Consider the following 19,871-nt stretch of genomic DNA (forward strand, 5'->3'; position numbering starts at 1 on the left):
CTTCGGATTTTAGAATACGGTTAGTATTTGATTGATCTGGCTTTAAGAGCCAGTGCCTTACCGTAGAGCCAGTGCCTTACCGTGTGTTTCAAAAGGCCAAAGTTGGCGATGGACTTAAAACTTAGAATTTGTGTCACCGACAAATAAAAATTTGTGTCGCCGACAAATAAACCAACGAAAGCTGGAGTGCAAGCCGCTTTTACCACTTTCAACCTGATTAACTTCAGTCCTTCGTTATTATCCAGACCGCGTGCTAATTTCACAGCTCGTCTACAAGTTTTGGCTTTGGGGTTCAAGAGTGGGACACTGAGGCCAGCTGTCCTTTCGGACAAGAGGCTTATCAGAGATACACCACAGACAGCAGCGTGATGAAGGGGACTCTGGGGAGCTCAGAGAGCGTTCCAGGGTTGGGGTCCCTCCTTATGGGTTCCAGGGGGGAGCGGTCACATGACTGACCGGATCACCTGACTGATGGGAAGCCCACAGTTATTGCTCACAGGCAGTCTCTGAATCCGCTATGTGGGCAAGTTTCGAAAAGCAAGCCAACATTACTTCTGGAAACCAAACCACCGCGTTTCATGAATCGCCCAAACCACCTTGTTTCACCGACCGCCACTGACTCATTCTACGTCTTCTCAAACTTCGCATCGCTCACGTGACTCCGTACCGCCTTCCTCTCCTGGAAACACGTGGTCGCAGCGTCGGTCACATCACATCCCTGACCCTCCTTCCGCTCCGCCTCAGTGTTCTCGGTCTCCGCGTCCAGCCGCGCGCCTCAGCACTTCCGTGCGCCTGCGCAGACGGAGAGGCCGGGTACACAGGTTGGTTTGCGGCGTCGCCGTAAAGCGCTGTCGCGCGCCGGGTACGTCGTGGGGCTGCGGGCGCCGCTGGCTGTCGGCGTCCGGCGCTGGGGGGAAGCGCGGCGGGGTCCTAGTGCCCGCTGGTTGCTGGTGTGAGGCTCGCGGCGGGGCTCCCGGCGAGGTCGGACACCTCAGACCCCTCGCCGGCCGCTCGCCAGGCGCCGATGGCCGGCCGCTCCCTGGGGAAGGCGGTAGCCACCGTGTCGCTCTCGGTGGCCCTCGCGTCCGTAACTGTCCGGTCCTCAGGCTGCCGCGCCATCCCCGCACCCAGGTACCCCGTTTCTAGGATGGGCTGCGGCTCCCAGATCTCGGGTGGACCTGCGATCCCCTCCTTCCTTTCCCAAAGGTTATGTAGGCTGTGCTGTCGTAGTGAATTTTGGAAAACCCAATAGCAAGGACCCTCCTCGATCTCTGAGTTTCGAATTTGCCCTTCTAGATAAAGGCGCCAACGTTAATTCAGAGATCGCCAGAGTTTAGAGAGCATTTGTGGCGTGTCGCCCTGTGCTAGGGGTGATACTGAATCCATATAATGGAAACATGTATACTGTTAATCTGCGTAGCAGACAGTGCTTTCTGTGCGCTGTCTATTGGCTTTTGGATAGACTGGAAATTGTGTGTGCCAGTGCCTGGGGACTTGGGAACCTCGCTCTTTCCCTTCTCTCCTGAGCAAGGTGGCCACAACTTTATTTCCTAGTGACTTGGAAAGTTTGTAAGCCTGGTTCTGTTAAGTTCTCTGACACCAGGGTCTGTAAGTGTCTTCCTTAAAACTCGTACACCCACGCCTCAAACTTGACTTTATCCAGGAGGCAAAACTCAGCAAGCTTCAGTTCCGAAGGGGAAAGAGGTCAGTTCCCTGGTTCTTTGGTCGGTGTGTGAGACCGATTTTGAAATTTCTGTGGGCTCTCCTAACAGGAGTGACATCTTCCTTCATCTCTTTGATAATAGAATTACTTTTACTTTGGTTTGTAGGCCCCACGGTTCCATCCGTTTTCTGCCTTCCTGACAATGCTTAAAAACCCCTCAATCAGAGTGTCCTCTCTCTGATGGTGTGAGTTAAGTTCCTTTTATACACCTTCAGTGGGGTTTGTGGAGGGAAGAACTTCCAGCTCTCTGGAAATCACCAATGGCATTTTTTTCCCCCGATTGTTACCAGAACAGTGTAAAGCTGTTTGGAGTTTATTCTTTAGTAAGACGGGGAAAGGAACTCTTAAAGTAGTATATCAAGAACCGAAACTGCATATTCCAAAGAACAGCCCAAAGCTGAGTCAACAAGTACGTGTTGAGTGCTTGCTGATCTAATATTGTAAAACACCTGGCGAGAAACTAGAGCCATGTAATTTCAAGAGTTTTGTGACTACCGTTTCCTTTAGGGGTGTGGCCCCTCATGGATCGGCCACATTCCACACCCAGGACTATGTAGGTAGCACTAATTAGACTGTCTAAAAAGGCTATCTAAAAAGAAACAGAAGAAGCCACTAGAGGGCTGGAGAAATAACTCATCAGTTAAGAGCTCTAGTGGATTTGTGGGTGGTCCCCATTCATTCTCAGCTCTCAAGTTAGGTATAAACTCCTGCTCCATTGCTATCCCCTTACCCTCCTGCAGGGCCCCATGCACGAACACATACATAAAGTCAAAAATAAAACATAAAAATGTAGGAGAACATGACTGCTGGGTGGGAATCTGGGAGGAGTTGGGTGTATGATCAAAATACAATTATGTGTGTACACACACACACACACACACACACACACATGTGTCTCCAGTGTGAGGCATCTATATGTATAGAATTCTCTAAGAATAAGTGAATAAAAATATATTAAAAACAATTTTGTGACCAACAGTGAAGGGAAACCCAGGGCAGTACGATAGTTTTGCGGTGAGAATTTGTGATTACCTAGTTTCAAAGATCTTTATTAGTAAAAACTGGAAAGTCAGGTTACCTACTGGCTCTCAACAGGTTTTATCAGTGGCATAAGCTTGTTCATGTGCTTACATGTATGTGTGACCTAAACATTAAGCAGAGGTGCAACAGGAAATACTAAACATTTCCAGAGCAAAGATTTGTGTGGGTCAGATGAGTGGGCAGTATTTCCAGCGCTTCGAAAAGTGCCTTGCAGGTGTACACCTATCTCTTATGAATTATAGTATTGAAGATTTTCTTCAGTTCGTAGCAGCATGCAGATATTGGATTTCTTTCTATCTATCTTCCTTTTCCTTTTTCTTTTTTTTTTTTTTTTTCTTTTGCCAGTCTTAGGGAACTGGTATTTGCTTCGTAAGATGCATGTTATTAATTTCCTAACTCCTATCTGTTGATTGCACAGTCCTGTAATACAATAAAAAATATTTAGGCTCTGTATATGTGCACAGTAAGTATTCTTGTTCCAATAGCCAGCACTGTCTCATATTAGAGAGCAGATGTAAATGGATTAGCACGTCTCTGTGGGGAAGACGCATAGTCTGCATATATTTTGCTGTTTATTTTTAAATATTTATGGGTGGTGTGTGTGTGTGTGTGTGTGTGTGTGTGCGCGCGAGTGTGTGAGCGGGCGTGCACATACACACACACGCAGTTGTATGCACCTATGTGGAGCCCAGAAGACGATGTTGTGACTTACTCCTCACTGTCTACCTACTCCTTGGAGGAAGATTCTGTGCCTGAACCTGGGGCTTGTGTCTTTTTGGCTAGGCTATATCCTTTTACCCCTGTGCCCCCATGGCCCAGATGGGGTCAGAGGTATGTGTGGGATGCCTGGCTTCTTACATCACACTGGGCTCTGAACTCTAGTCTGTGGTGATTGGGTAAGTAGCAGCTCCTAGCAGAAGTGTCACCTCTCCAGCTAATTTTGACACGTATGTGTGTTTCATGCACTTATTTTGAGTGTAAGCTTGTGTGAGGAAGATTGTCATTTTTTTCAGAGGATTTGTAACTTTGATTTCCAGGTCTGTAGCAGCAGAAGCAAGCATGACATCAGGTAGGGAAATAATGAAAACCTACCAGTTTTATTTGTGAGGCCAGGCTGGCTTTGATCTGGTGGCCTCCCTAGCTGTCCCCACTGCTCAGGGATTGCACCTTTCACTTTACTTAACCAGTCATCCATCCTACCTCAGACTTGTTCGCAGCCTCGTAGAGCAGTGGACCTGCCTGGTGGATGTAGGAAATTCACTCCAAGGACAGCCAACAGCTTGCCTTACTTACACTTACATCTGTAGGCAACAGGGTGGGACGGAGCCTCCTGAAGGCAGGCAGAGAGAACAGTGTGGAGTCTCCTACAAAAAGTCATGCTGTGTTGATGAGACTCAGACTCAGCAGTCACCCCTGGGGTGTCACTCAAATGTCATGTCCACACAGACCTGCATATACGCTTTTTAGTAAACTTATTTATAAATTCCTGCTTGTGTTTGTGTTCATGGCTGTGTTCTCATAACGTATGCCCCTTTCCTAAAAGAACACAGAAGTTTTGCCCTGTCTTCTCCACAAAATTAGCTGCAGCCAGTAAGCAACAGTTAATAAGATTAACTAGTTTGTGCATATGTAGTGTGCACGTGCTAGTGTGTGTGTGTGTGTGTGTGTGTGTGTGTGTGTGTGTGTGTGTGTGTGTAGCAGGTGGAGGGTGATGTTGGACAAGGTCTTAGTCCCTTGTCATGATGGGGTCTCCTTCTGAACCTAGAGCTCACCGATGGGCTAGGCTGGCTAGTGATTGATCTCTCTCTGCCTGCTCTATCTCCAGTGTTGCGGTGACAGATGTGTGCTTGCAGGTCCAGTGTCTGTGTTGGTGCTGGGGCCCCAACCTCAGTCCCTCACACTTGCGTGGCAAGCATTTTTCAGAGTTAGCTCTCCAGTCGAGAGTTAGCTAATTTTAAAAATATTCATATTTGAAAAACCTTTTGTGGATATTACATGTTTTTAACTTGAACTTTTTGATTTGAAGAAAAAAAAAAGTGTTTGTCTTGTATTTTAATGCTCCTGTGCCTGGTGTATAGGAGTGCACGTGCCCTCAGAGGTCAGAGGCCTTAGATACACTGGAGTTGAGTTATAGGTGGTTGGAAATCACACTTGAGTCCTCTGGAAGAACAATTACACACATGTAATCGTCTATTATTTTCCTCTTTTTACAAGTTTTTGAGATTGAAAACTGTCCTGCTTCCAGGATATTTGAACTTGGCTCTTTAATTCATACATTTTTGGAATGTCTATAAGTTGTCTTTTTTTTTCCTCTCCTTAGAAACCCATTTCCATCCTGTGGGTTTCACCTTAAAGCCAACGTCATGTCTGGTTCTAATGGTGTCAAAGACAATTCCCACAACAAGGCCCGGACATCTCCTTACCCAGGTTCAAAAGTCGAGCGAAGCAAGGTTCCCAATGAGAAGGTGGGCTGGCTTGTTGAGTGGCAGGACTACAACCCAGTGGAGTACACCGCGGTCTCTGTGTTGGCTGGACCCCAGTGGGCAGACCCTCAGATCAGGTGAGCAGATAAGTGGGTGGCTGGCTCTAAGACTGATGGAAAGTCAGGGTTTTAAGTTATCATTTGATATTTGAAAAAATCGCTTTGATCCATGCTGGGTGTTTTTCCAAGTCTGTTTCTACATTTGCTTGAATTTTCCCAAACCGATCAGTCCGTGCTTGTTTAATCTTCGCCATGTTTTGTGAGGACTTCCCCTAATGGGCGAATCTATTTTGGTTTGAAATCGCTGCTGTTGTTTCGGAGTGATGACAAGTGGCGGCCTCTGATTGTACATGTTCTAGTTGGGTTAACAGTGCCCCTCTGTTGTTTCTGGCAGAGCTGGGCTGACATCTGAGGTTGTGAAAACACTTGTCAGATTCTCTTCCAGATCACCAGAACCCGATGACGGGCACGGGAGCGTGGAGAGATAGGAGAGAGAGTGAGAGCTGGGTGTCCCTGCGAGAGCCGGACTGCTTCATAGTTTAGGATTACATTCCCTTTTATTCTCTTTCCAGCTTTGCTGAGCTATGGTGTACAAAAGTTATACGCGGGTTGGGGATTTAGCTCAGTGGTAGAGCGCTTGCCTAGCAAGTGCAAGGCCCTGAGTTCGGTCCCCAGCTCCGAAAAAAAAAAAAAAAAAAAAAAAAAAAAAAGTTATATGCATATGTCATACGGCCCAGAGGTTTGGTTCACGCATCACTGAAATGATTACCACAGTAAAACACTTAACACAGCCATCTCTAGCCCATAGGCTTCTCCTGCAGCGAGGACATTCGAGCTCTGTCTTCAGCAAGCTTCAGGTGTTACCCTCGGTACCAGCTGTGGTCACTGCCGGGGCAGCAGCCCTCCCACGGAACCAAAACCCCATGCCTTTTCAGAAGTGTCATCCCATTTCCCCTGCCTTTATGTCTCATGTACCAACAAATACAACACTGTAGTAGAATTATTTTCTTTTAAAACGGGAGCTGGAGAGTGAGCTCAGTAGTCGGGAGGACTTGCCGCTCCTGTGGAGACCAGTTTTGGTTCCCAGCACTCACATGGTGGTGTTCAGTTATCCATAACGCCAGCTTCAGGGCTCTAACTCCCTCTTCCGACCTCCCTGGGCACCAGACACCCACATGGTGCACATAGTAAATGCAGGCAAAGCGCTCAACCTGAAATCAGCCTAAACGTCATTTTTTTTTTTTTAAATATTTATTTATTTAATGTATACGAGTACACTGTAGCTGTCTTCAGACACACCCAACCCCATTACAGATGGTTGTGAGCCACCATGTGGTTGCTGGGAATTGAACTCAGGACCTCTGGAAGAGCAGTCGGTGCTCTTAACCGCTGAGCCATCTCTCCAGCCCCTAAACGTCATTCTTAAAAGTTATCTATTCACTCGAATTATTTGAATTATTTTAGTTTACTTTTTTTTGGTGCCAGGCATTGATAGGCATCTACCACTAAGGTAAATTCTCAGCCTACGTTTGTATTTTAGCTCACGTATAAAGACATAAGACTGCACGTATTGATGTTCTGATGCACATACACATTTGAATCGGCGTAAACAACCATAGCCTTCTCCTCAGACATCCTTTCTTTAAGTTGGAAGCATTCCACATCATTTCTTCTAGCCTTTTGCAATAGTCCATGGTTGCTCTGACGTCACTCTAGTGTGCAGTACTGCCAGGACCCTAAACCTTATGTAAGTAAGTATTCCTCAGTGCCCATTGAGTTGGCTGCCCCCAACCCCACTCCATTTTCAGACTCTGAGGACCTCCATGCTGCCCTCAGCCTCCATGAGATCAGATTTGTAGGTTCTACAATACTGAGGCCATGCGATGATGACATTTTCTTTTTTGATGCATTCACTATGAGCCAGTCACTATATAACATTTTTAGAGCATTGTTTTTATTTTCATAATCTGGGAGGCAGACCATCTGTTGGTCTGACATGTTAGGCTGGGGAGATTGCTCAGTGGGTAAAGTGTTTGCTGTGAAAGCAGTTGGGCTCCAGCACCAATGGAAGAAGCCAGGAGGGATGGCATGGGCTTGCAGCCCTAGTGCTAGAGAGGCAGGGTTGTGGGATTCCAGAGCTTGGCCAGTGGCCCAGCATGTCTGGCCAGTTCCAAGCCAGTAAGAGGCTCTTCAATGAGTAGATGAGAATCCTGAGGCTGAACTCCTTCGAGGTTGACCCCCCTATGGCCCCACACTTACAACAAGAATCAAAGCAGTTGAGTGAGGTAGATGTTGGGAGGGTGCTAACTACTGGCCAGGAAGAGGAAATGATTGAGGTAGGTGTTGGGAGGGTGCTAACTACTGGCCAGGAAGCGGAAGTAGACAACTGGATAACCAGCAGCTCCCTACATAGAGTCCATAGGGAGAGTGAGTTCTGCTGTCTTGTGGCATAGAGGGCGTTACTGTTCACAGTACTTTGTTATATATGCTGCAAAGAGCTAGAGAAGAGAAAAGAGAGAAAGCTCTCCATGTAAAGAAATGGCAACTGTGAAGGAGATGTAAGTGCTCATGACTAATGTGGACAGCACATCAAAATCACACTTTTATGTGTATCAGATCACCCCTCTGTCCCCATAGTATTCACAGTGATTGTGTATCAATTAAAAAGACAGAAAGCAAGCAGCACTGTTTGCCCTGCTGACGGTTGGGGTGTGTAACTCCGCGGAGCAGAGCCCCAGGCCTCCCTCATGCAGTCTATCAAGAACTGTATGTACATATGTAAACATGTCCGTGTGGGGGCGGTCAGAGTGAGGGCTGAGTGCAGGTGATGGACAGGAGTCACAAAAGAGCATATGCGGCTACTCTTTGCTCGTTTGTTCTAATTCTCATGGATTTTTTTATTTTTTTTGGCTTGGGTGGTAGATAAGTACATAAAATATATTTGATTCAGAAAGTGTAAATGTAATATAAAAATTCACAGCTTCTGTTCTGAGTGCCTCTGCTAACTATATAGAGATTCATTGAGTTGTGTGGGTTCTGGGTCTATTTGCAAGGGTGGTTTTGTTTTGTTTGGGTTTTTTGTTTGGGTTTTTGGGTTTTTTGTTTGTTTGTTTTTCTTTTTTTTTAAACTCTGTGTTTTTTTTTAAAGATTTATTTATCATTATATTGTAATTATAATCATATTATTATATGAGTCCATTGTAGCTATTTTTAGACACACCAGAAGAGGGCATCGAATTCCATTACAGATGGTTGTGAGCCACCATGTGGTTACTGGGAATTGAACTCAGGACCTCTGGAAGAGCAGTCAGTGCTCTTAACCACTGAGCCATCTCTCCAGCCATGTTTGTTTGTTTTTCAAGGCAGGGTTTCTGAGTGAGTATCCCTGGGTGCCCTGGAACTCACTCTGTAGACCAGACTGGCCTCAAACTCAGAGATCCCCTTGTCTCTGCCTCCCAAGCAGAGACTAAAGGTGTGTGCCGTGCCTGGCCTCTTTGCAAGTTTGTTAATACTGTTTATTAACAAAGTGTTCCTGCTGAGGCACATAAGTGCTCATTCTGAAGTGTGCAGGTGCAGCCTAGGAAACGTGCAGTTCAGGCCAGCATCTCCAACATTTCCAGAGGATCATGTCTGTTTACATATCATATTTCTTTTACAGTTGATGGGATAAAGTCACTCCTTATGAATTTTGATAATATGGATGTTTGACGGCATTAACCAATATGCACTAAATTAAAGTGATTAATGTCCCTTTGGAACAGTAGAGATACCACAGTGTTCAGAGAAGTCTTGCACTTGGAATTGTGTGGGGGCCAGCAGTGGCCACAGTGTGCCCACAGATGGGTCTGTGTTGGTGACATTTTTGCTTGTGTGGGAGGGGCTTCCATTCTTCTTTCAAGAGGCACAACACGGCTCATAACACTGCATCTTTTTCTGCTTGGGTCTTTTCTGATTGAGTAAGATGATTTGAAATCAGACCTCAGTGCTATGAGCTTTTGCTATTTCTATGTTTGTGATGAAGAGCGGTGAGCTGTTGCTGAGCTGCGGGTGATCTTTAACCACTGCTCTATCATTGTCGTTCTCATTGCAGCGAGAGTAGCTTCTCTCCCAGATTTAATGAGAAGGACGGGCATGTGGAGAGGAAGAGCCAGAACGGCCTGTACGAGATTGAGAACGGGAGGCCCAGGTAGGCGCTGGGTGGAGGGACGGCGGCTCTGAGGGAAGGAAGGTGCCGGCCTTCAGAGTATGGCTGTAAGGGCCAGGCGCGGCCCAGAACTTACACGTGTGAAGTAATCGCATGTGCACTGAGCTTGGACTGGGAAGGAGTGTTAGCAGTCTGCATACAACTAGTAAGTGCTAGACACAGGAATTAAAGAGAAGGCTTCACAATTTTACCTTGAAGGTTGAAGTAATTAATTTAATAAATTATAAAAAGGGTTGAAATGTATGTTTTCATTGGTTATTTATTATATGAACTAATGGGTAAAGGAAGGATTTATGCAAACATTTAAGCCATGGAAGACTAAAATTAAGGCTTTGTTGAATGGGGTGAGATTGCCCAGTAGGTAAGGTCTGGGACAAGGCTGCCCGCCCACCCGCCCACCCGCCTGCCCGCCCGCCTGTATGGGATCTCTGGGCTCACATGGTTGAGGGAGACATGAACTCCTATAGCTTGTTCTCCGATAGACACAGACACACACACACAGACACACACACACACACAGACACACACACACACACACACACACACACATGTAATTCAAAAGACAAGTAAAGCCTAGTAATGCTAACATCAAGGCTCCTGTGGCTCACCTCCCATTCCTGTCCTGTGATTTTGAAAGAAAAAATTATTGTCAGTTATCCTGGTGACTTAAAAGAAATGCTTGAGATTTTAGTACAAAACATATAAGAAGTCACTCAGTTTTATCAGCAGGAAAAAGCATGGGTGTGAGCGCCTTGTGGACTAGATTAAGAAGTTAGTTGCAGGCTGGGAAGATGGCCTGTTGGATAAAGCTCTCAGACAGGCGTAGAGACAGGAGTTTGGGCACCCAGAGCCCACAGGGGAGCCGGGCAGGCATAGGCATGCTGGCTCCTGTAGTTTTAGGATTCAAGAAAGGAGCAGAGACGGGTAAGCTGGCTGGCTAGCTAGGCCGCTGGAGACTGGCTGATGGCCCCTCCCTCATTAAACTGGAGAGCTGTTGATACGGACACTGCAGGCCAAATGTCATGCTCATGCCTACACACGTGTACACTCACACCTGCCCACACACATTCACATGCATATACACAGGTGCAGGCTGTGTCAAGCTAGACTTTTAAAAGTGAATATTATTTCATTGATTGCATGGTGGTCTTTTGTCCTTTTCTATCCTAGAAATCCTGCAGGGAGGACAGGACTGGTTGGCCGGGGTCTTCTGGGGAGATGGGGCCCAAATCATGCAGCAGATCCTATTATAACCAGGTAAACACTGGGTGAGACATTTCAGTAGCAAAGAGCTGAGTGATCAGAAAAATGCAGACGTCAGTGCTTTCTCTCTGTCTCTCTGTCTCTGTCTCTGTCTCTGTCTCTCTCTCTCTCTCTCTCTCTCTCTGTGTGTGTGTGTGTGTGTGTGTGTGTGTGTGTGTGTGTGTGTATAGAACTATATGGCTGTTCTATAAGAACACAGGACTCTATGTGAAACCATAATGCTGTGCTATATGGACAACCTGTAGTTGCGGCTCAGTGTTGTGGCTTACGCTTGTAGTCCCCGTATTGAGACAGGAGAATTGCTATGAATTTGAGGCCTGTCCCAAACCCTCAAACTCAGCCCTCAGCAGTCAGTTAGTCAAGCTGTGGTTTTGTGTTGCGGGTGTACACCAAGCATTGTCTCCCAAGCGTGTCCAGCTTGGTGTGCAGAAGCTACATGGTGTGGCCCAGCATAACACGGTACCCTCGCTTAAAACATGAGGTGACCGGGGCAGGGGTGGGGGATAACCCGAGAGCCCGTTTCTCAGACATGAGGTTTGTGAATGACAAAGCCATGTTGCAGTGTCTAAGTTTGAACGCACCCGGCAGACGTTTATTAAAGCATCTGGGCTTTCTCAGCTCCGAGGAGGTACATTAGAGTATAAACAGTATAAGAATCAAGGCTTTGGCCACTGAAGAGCTGTGGCTTCCTGTACAAGGTTGAAAACTTGGTATACGGAACATGCAGTGTGACTAAGTACAGTCATGCATTGCTCAGCACTGGAGACTAGTTCCAAGAACTGAATCATTGGGCAATTTCCTCACTGTCTGCCTGTCACACTGTGTACTTATACTAGATGACACAGGCCCATCAGTCAGTGCGTCTCTTGATGCGAGAGACTTACTGAGTGAACAGCCTGTGAGTCCGCTGGAGTAACGTGCTTAGTGTTCTCTAGAAAACCTGTTTGTTGATAATGGCAGTTGGGAAGGCATGACTGGCTGTTCTGTGTTCCTGCCCACAGGTGGAAAAGGGACGAGAGCGGGAATAAGATCACACACCCTGTCTCTGGGAAATGCATCTTGCAGTTCGTCGCCATCAAAAGGAAAGACTGCGGAGAGTGGGCGATCCCGGGGGTGAGCATGGCGCCCCCTGCTGGTGCTGTCAGTGCCTGATGCTTGCTGCTTGCTGGGAGGCTCCCTCGTGAGGAGCCTGCTCCCTCCAGCTCCCCGACACCAACCTGAGGATGATAGGATTCCAGGACAATTCTGGTGTCTTTGGAAGGAGCAGGAGGTTTGGCTAGACTGAGGCCTGTGTTCTATCCTGTGCACTTGCTACTGGGTGAGCCCAGGTGCTCATCTTCCATATGAAGGTAGCCATGTTCATCTCGGAGAGCGAGCCCTCGAATATTTGGCCTATGGTTGGCTTCATTGTGTCAGGTCCATCTACTACTCTGAACTCAGTTTTATGCTTTTAGTATTACTTGTTGAATTCTCACAGTTTTCAAACATAATGAAATGATGACGCTTTTTACCCTGCTGTGGGCAAGGATACGTTTCTCTTTGTGGTGTAAAACCAGGATGAGTTACAGGCTGTAGCTGGCTGATCCAGCGTAGGCTAGTTTCCATGAGCTGGGTCAGCCAGCTTCACTCACACGATAATCATTGCATGGCTTTTATTCCCATTCGAAATTCCAGTCACAGGAGCAGCTACAGTAGCTGCTGCATTCCGAGACCTGTTGGTCTCCTTGACTGACTCTGCCTTTGTGGGTTAATGCTGTAGACCGTGAGGTATGGCAGCCACATGAACACGCACCCCTGCCTTCGGTTACGTGTCAGTGGGAAAGGCAGACAGTGTGGTGAGATGAGTGAACAGTGCTGGTAGCTGGTAAAAGAAAACTGAAAGGAAGTAAAAGATGATTTAGGGGAAGTGACATTTAAGTGACGTCCCAAAGGAAGTGAAGGAGTTGTTTCTGTGGAGAGTCGCATGGGTTCTGGGCAGAAACATTTTGGATAAACCTAACAGCAGTGAGGCAGCCCTCAGAAGGGAGTGCTTCTGATGCATTCTGCTGAAGACGCCATTGGCTGCAATGAACTATGAGAGAGCCGTTGTGCTGTTTCCTTGCCCCCGGGCCTTGTAGTTTGAGTTTGGAAAGCATCAGGAAGTGACATTGCCTGGCCCAGTTTGCCATAGGCTACACTGGACCAGTTACTGTGGCCCAGTGTATGAGCTGCCTTGGCTGCGTCAGCTGGAAACTGAGGTTTTAAGCAGTGCTTCTCAGAAGGGTGGGGTAACTGTTGTGCGCAGATACAATAAGACATGTTTATTACTCAGTAAACGTGTGGAGTGGGCCAAAGCTCACCACTTCTCAAAAATGTGACTGCAGGGGATGGTAGACCCCGGAGAGAAGATCAGTGCCACACTGAAAAGGGAGTTTGGTGAGGAAGCCCTGAACTCGTTACAGAAGTCCAGTGCGGAGAAGAGGGAGATCGAGAAGAAGCTGCACGCACTCTTCAGCCAGGAGCATCTCGTGGTAAGGAGCGGCTGCTCAGTCAGGCTCAGTCAGGCTCAGTCAGGCTCAGTCAGGCTCAGTCAGGTGGGGCCTTGGGATCTGCTCACAGCACCTTTGCTGAAGGGTTATAGCCTGGCCTTAGCCCACGTGGTCATTTACTGCTGCCCTCCCCACCCTCTTTTTCTTAGCTGAGGGCTGACCTTGCCGTGACAGACACACAGGCTATTTTCTTACACACTGAGAATCCATTAAACAGACCTCATTGTTTACAAAAGTCCAGCCTGCTGTGAAAAGCCCTTTACATTATAGGTTTATTTGTTTTTATTGCTAATCATTTAAGGTTTATGTCTATATGCCTATATTGTTTATATACTCTGTGTCAGTAAACGGAAACACCACAGAGAGCCTGGGGCGTTAATAATGAAACGACAGTTTCTCTTCTTTTTGATTGTCATTTGGTTTGCTTTGTTTTTCTCCCAAAATAGGGATCTCTTACCTTTGTTGTGTTTTTAGGGTTGTACACAAAGCTCAGCCTGGTTAAGTATTTGCTGTGTACCTAGATTGTCTGTTGTGTGTGTGTGTGTGTGTGTGTGTGTGTGTCTGTCTGTCTGTCTGTCTGTCTGTCTGTCTGTCTGTCTATGTAAGGTTGAGGAGAAAGACTAAAGCTTTTGTTCTCGGGTGCCATTTTCTTTGCTTTTGAGACAGAGATCTCATTGGTTAGGCCTGGTTGACAGACAGTCGGAAGCCCCAGGGATCCATGGGTCTCCCTGGGCTTGCCCAGCATTTGCCCTGAGCTCTCTGTGACCCAGTACTGGGTCTCCTAATCCATTCCTCAGCCTCTCAAGGGGACCTTGTGTTTTCATGTCTTCCCACGTTTGTGTTGAATGACTAGATCTAGATTTTTTTTTCTGGTATCAATAAGCTTTAAATTTCAATTTTTAGATTTATCTATATATTATCTAGGGTTTTGAAGAACAATGTACCTTTCAGTATATGAAGTCATAATCACAGGAATTATTAAAATACAAAAATGCTTATCTTATGGAACCTTTACAAAAAGCATGGCTCAGATTGACTCCTCAGTTGCCCTTGGTGCTGTCGGACGTGGGCCTCCAGTACAGTGTGAATGCTCCACCACTGAGCCACGCCCCGGCGCCTCACAAACTGGGTTCCTGAGGACTCTGCGAACTTTAAAACTGCCTCAAAAGAGAACATTGCACCCTGAGAAATATAAACATGTCTATGAAGCTATGTTATGGATTCTGTGCCATATATATTTAAGGTTTATTTATGTATGTGTGTACACTGTAGCTACACCAGAAGAGGGCATCAGATCCCATTACAGATGGTTGTGAGCCACCATGTGGTTGCTGGGAATTGAACTCAGGACCTCTGGAAGAGCAGTCGGTGCTCTTAACCACTGAGCCATCTCTCCAGCCCCCATTTATATTAATCTATAAGCATTTTTTTTTTGTGGTAAAAACATGTGATATAGCGGAAACTCTTGGCCATTTAACTGTCAGTTCAGTAGGGTGATGTGTGCAGCAGAGTATTTACAAGTGTCACCCAGGGAAGGAAGCTCGTCCGTCTCCCCTCACTCTGGCCTCCCCTCTTGCAAACAGATATATAAGGGCTATGTCGACGACCCTCGGAACACTGACAACGCATGGATGGAGACTGAAGCAGTGAACTACCATGATGAGACAGGTAATTTTATACTTAACTATGACTGGACCTCGAGGACTAGCTGAAGCCGAGACATCTGCTAGGACAGCATCAGAGTTAACACACATACACACACACACACACACACACACACACACACACACACACACACACACACACACGGCAGGTTTATTGAAAAGCTGCTTTTAGGCCCCAAGGATTGAGGCTAGGGAGGTCACTGCGGGGAGAGGGGACGAGAGAAAAAGAGAGAAAAGACAGCGTGCAGAGAGAGAAGGGGGAGAGAGAAAAAACAAATACAGCTTTTTAAATCGATCACCTGTTGAGCTTAGGGTCGCATCTGCAGGTGAAGTTTTTGGTATTAGGAGTCCTTGGGACGAAGCTGTCAGAGTTTATCAGCAGTGACTAAAGTCTTCCATGCATTGGTAGCAAGTGAAGTTAAGGCTGGGTTTAGCCTGAGTAATGCAGTGTACGCCCAGCAGTTAGAGCAGTCACTGCAAAAGCAGGTGAGACTCTGCGCGGGCAGTTGGTGATGGGGAAGAAACGGCGTTTGCATTTACCTTGCTGTACGACCCTCCCTGTGCTGCAGCCTTGCATGTAATAAGCGTGTGTGTTGAGTACACGCTTTTCCTGATCTCTCGGTTTAAGAATTATCAGGAGACTGTCACTATGGGAGAGAAGGAGCCACTGTCTTCAGAATGACTAAGATCTTCACACATCAGCCGATGCACAGAAGGTCCTTTCTTGCTAGGCTGGTATGTGAAGCATTTGGCACTCTGTAGAGGAGTGAAACAAGACAGCTTCAGAGGACTCCCAGCTCCTCTGGCTCTTTGCGGAGTTGCCCAATCTTATGCTAATCACTTGTCCTCACTGGGCAGCCAGCACTTGGGAGGTCTCCTTTCTCTCAGCCTTTCCTCGGCCTTGGGAAACTCCAGCACCATCTCCTTTCTCTCTGCAGCAGTTCCAAGAAGATACTGAGTTCATTCCTTAGTACAAGAACGTAGAAGATGTGTGCAATGGAGTTTACAATGGGGCTTTCCCAGCTTTACTGGGCACAATCCATTACTTAACTGTGAGGCTCAAAACAGATGACCTTTTCCCCAGAGATGAAGGTGGACTATGTATCCGATGCATGGTTGGCCTTTCTTTCTCTGTAAGAAGAAAATTCTTTGCTCATAAGTTTTAATGTGTTTGCTTTGCCTGTGTAGATTGGTCATGGTTTATCTAAAAAAAGGAATTAGGGCAAGTAGTGTAGAGCTGTACAAGTTTTTCTGCCTAGCGGTATGCTCCGCTGACTTAGCTCTTTGCCATAGCTGTAGACGCTAGGCCTGTCCCTCATCTCACTGATCTGTCCTCCCCGCACCTCTGGGGATCTGTAAGAGACCCCTTGGTAAGAGCTAAGGTGTGTTCCTCCTTCAGTCCAATCCCTGTTGGTAAAAGAATTGTTCATGAGGGCAGCGAACGTATGTTTCAGATTTGTTGCTGTTCCCCTCTCCCTGCTGTAAGGGATTTTCTGCCTGAGGGGTGGGTATGCCCAGTGACTCATGTTCTTTGCTGGATCTGAGAACTCTGTTTTCAGTTTAGCTTTCTTCTTGTGAGAGACGCGGCTGTTGAACTCTACGTCTTAGATATTAAACAGTTTTGTTTTGAGTGATAGGTCAAGTGGTCAGAGGAGTAAAAGGAAGTCCAGATATTATTGGTTCAGATAGAACACGGGATGCTGGAGGCTGCCCTGAGGTAACAGCTTCATAATGGCTGTGGAGGGCTGGGGGCGGGTGGCAGTGCTGGGGACTGCAGTGCGGATAGACGTAGAGCACGGATGCCAGCCTGGCACTCAGTGCCTGTTGCCAAAACTTTATCTTCTAAGGAGGGCTTTTGTCGTCTTACTGCAATGGTGATTTTTACTTAGGTAGAGTAATTGAAACTGACTTAGAGAATAGATGTAAAGACACAGTAAACCACCAGCTTTAACTAGCATCTCTCTCCTTGGCGTCTCCCAGGCGCTGTGGATTTATGGTGAATAGATAAGAAGGTGCTAAACTGCATGTTCTGTTTCTTGTTTGACGTTTCACTTAAAAACACCCTGGGCACTGTTTTCTGGCAGCGTCCCTGAGCTCCAGCACTGTTTGTTTCTTTGTTCTTGCTCTTGTTTTGAGATAGTCTTGTCACATAGCCCAGGCTGTCCTGAGCTCACTGTATAGCCCAGGCTGGCCATGAACTCATGGGCAGTCCTGCCTTTGACTCCCAAACACTGGGATTACAGTTCTGGACGACGATGTGAGTCAGTCACCTCCATGCTAATGAGTGTGGCACCCCATTGCACATCACTGCCATGTCCTTAACTGTTTTATAAAGGTGAAAAGTTTGATTCTGCTCATTTTAAAGAATGAGAGATGTAATGGCCCTGCCGTAAGAGCACGGGCTGCTTGTCCTGAGGACCCAGGTTCAATTCCCAGTGCCTTCTTCTAGCCTCTTCCAGCACCTGGTACACATGTGGTACACAAACATACATGCAGGCAAAACACCCATACACATAAAAATAAATAAAAATTACAGAAGGCAGTATATGATACTAAATGTTTATATAAACACTTAAAGCATACACATGTTTATATACATACACACATATGTTTATATGCACACATAAAGCCGCACATGATTATATACATACACACATAAAGTACACATGTGTGCTGCCTTGAATACTTTTCTCTCTGTCTCCTCTGGGTAAGTTTTTGAGACAGAGAGTCATCATGTAGCCTAGGCTGGCTCAGAGCTGACATCAGTACTTCTGCCTCAGTCCTTGGGCCGCTGGCATTGCTGCTGTAAGCTGCCACTCCCTGTTCACTGGGACTCGTTTCCAGTGTTTGGGATGTTACCCAGAGCTTCATGTTTGGTAGGCAGGCACTGGCCACTGAGCTGAGTCCCAGACCTGTAAACCCTCAGCTACCAGGGCCTGCAGCAGAGTCTGGTGCATAGGGCATCCTGACACCTATCGAGTAAGTGGGAGAATTCATTCTCTAAAACACTGGGTAAACACTGCCATCTGACCTGCAGGGATAGCCATTTACATTTCTAGCAATGGTGACATTTATAAACAGTAAATTCAATTGTATTTTAGTTTGCGGTTTGCCATCCAATTACATAGCATAAGACCTCAAAGTGAGTTAGAAATTTGCTTTTAGGCTTTTTATATTTAACTCTGTAATCCTGGAGGTTAGTGAGTTTCATATAAAATGGTAGCGCTCTCTCTCTCTCTCTCTCTCTCTCTCTCTCTCTCTCTTCTGTCTAAGGAGAAACACTTTTGTATTGGTACACTTTCATCAAATATTTAGTTATAGTTCAGGCATTTTGAAATATTCCATTTTTTAGTTCTTTGGCCACTAATAATGATGATTTAATCTTATTTTTAGTAAGACTATTTGAAGATTCAGAATTACATTAAAAATGGGAATAAACACAGAGCTTCCAGGGACTAAGCCATTACCCAAAGACTATACATGGACTGACCCTGGACTCTGACCTCATAGGTAGCAATGAATAGCCTAGTAAGAGCACCAGTGGAAGGGGAAGCCCTGGGTCCTGCTAAGACTGAACCCCCAGTGAACTAGACTGTTGGGGAGAGGGCAGCAAGGGGGGGAGGGTTGGGGGGAACACCCATAAGGAAGGGGAGGGGGAGGGGATGTTTGCCCGGAAACCGGGGAAAGGAATAACACTCGAAATGTATATAAGAAATACTCAAGTTAATAATAATAAAAAAAAAGAAAATTAACCTAGAGCAAGATCTTCAATGAGAACAATAAATATTACAGGAATAGGAGGCTATGGCAGAGGGCTATGCATCTATGTAAAAGGCTGGTGTGGTACTCCATACCTATGATCCTAGTGCTGGCAAGACAGAGACAGATCCTTAGAACTTGCTGCCCAGCCAATCTAGATTAACTGGTTTATTCTAGTTGAGAGACTCTGTCTCAAAAAAAAAAAAAAAAATAAGTGATACTAACCTCTAGCTGTGGAGCAAGTGGAACCATGTCACCAGACAAAAACTTAGTAAGGTTGAGTGGATTAAGAAACCATAGTACTCTCATACCTGAGGATGGTAGGAGTTGCATCTACTTCCGACCAGGTTTCTGTCCTGGGACTTGGGACCATGACATCCAGTAGAAAGAACTGTGCCAAACAGTCATGTAAGGGGGAGCACCCTTAGTCCCTTCACATGAAGATGAGACAACCTTAACATCTTAGACCAAGCTAATAAAAAGTACCTACCTTTAGACCCCAACTCACCCTAAAATGTATATAAGACCCTGTCCACAAGGAATAAACAAAAACAGTCTGAGAGTAAAAAAAAAAAAAAAAAAAATGGAATAAACAGTCCTGCCTTATCTTTATTTATTATTCATTTACTTATTTATTTTTGGTGCTGTGTCTTTGGAACCTAGGGGAGACGATGGACAACCTCACGCTGGAGGCTGGAGATGACGCGGGGAAGGTGAAGTGGGTGGACATCAGCGACCAGCTCAAGCTGTATGCCAGTCACTCGCAGTTCATCAAACTCGTGGCAGAGAAGCGGGATGCCCACTGGAGCGAGGACTGTACTGCTGACAGCCGCGGGCTATAGCCTGTCCCCGCGAGCCAGCAGGCAGGGGCTGCGCTGCAGAAGCAGTGATGCAGAACTGACACTCAAAGGCCGCCTGGAAATGCTTGCAACAAGGCGAGGTGCCTGAACCGATGAGGAACACTGAAGTTCCGCCTTCTCCTCAAGGGATTAGAGACTGTCGTTTTGTATATATTTAAGCATGTCTGAACAAAATTTAAATAACTAACATTCTTTGAAAAGTTGTAGTTGCAATAAATATAAAACTCCACTGCTGGTGACTTGTGTTTCTGGTTCTTATGGTTAGCTTTTCCCACTGCCCTTAGAGGCAGTGACATCCTGCTGAACTGGACTTCCCTTGGAGGGTGCCCCCTTACGAGCAGTTAATA

The 19,871-nt window shown here is 46.3% G+C and overlaps 1 protein-coding gene across 1 annotated transcript; it reads left to right on the top strand.

Moving 5' to 3' along the window:
- Positions 1 to 837: 837 nt before the first annotated feature.
- Nudt9 (nudix hydrolase 9) lies at positions 838 to 19,761 on the top strand. Its single transcript, XM_032916523.1, has 8 exons — positions 838 to 1,131; positions 5,085 to 5,324; positions 9,337 to 9,432; positions 10,621 to 10,707; positions 11,715 to 11,826; positions 13,077 to 13,223; positions 14,825 to 14,909; positions 19,328 to 19,761. Exons 1-8 carry the CDS (start codon positions 1,025 to 1,027, stop codon positions 19,504 to 19,506), a joined length of 1,053 nt encoding a protein of 350 aa, XP_032772414.1. The 5' UTR covers positions 838 to 1,024; the 3' UTR covers positions 19,507 to 19,761.
- The last annotated feature ends 110 nt before the right edge of the window (positions 19,762 to 19,871 follow it).

The sequence above is a fragment of the Rattus rattus genome, chromosome 11 (assembly GCF_011064425.1).
Source record: "Rattus rattus isolate New Zealand chromosome 11, Rrattus_CSIRO_v1, whole genome shotgun sequence".
Taxonomy (NCBI): Eukaryota; Metazoa; Chordata; class Mammalia; order Rodentia; family Muridae; genus Rattus; species Rattus rattus.

Excerpts from the sequence above, each read along its gene's own strand:
- Nudt9 (XM_032916523.1), top strand. The coding sequence starts at position 1,025 with ATGGCCGGCCGCTCCCTGGGGAAGGCGGTAGCCACCGTGTCGCTCTCG. Across the intron at positions 13,224-14,824 it reads TCAGCCAGGAGCATCTCGTG|ATATATAAGGGCTATGTCGA; the intron begins GTAAGGAGCGGC and ends TCTTGCAAACAG. Across the intron at positions 14,910-19,327 it reads GAACTACCATGATGAGACAG|GGGAGACGATGGACAACCTC; the intron begins GTAATTTTATAC and ends TTTGGAACCTAG.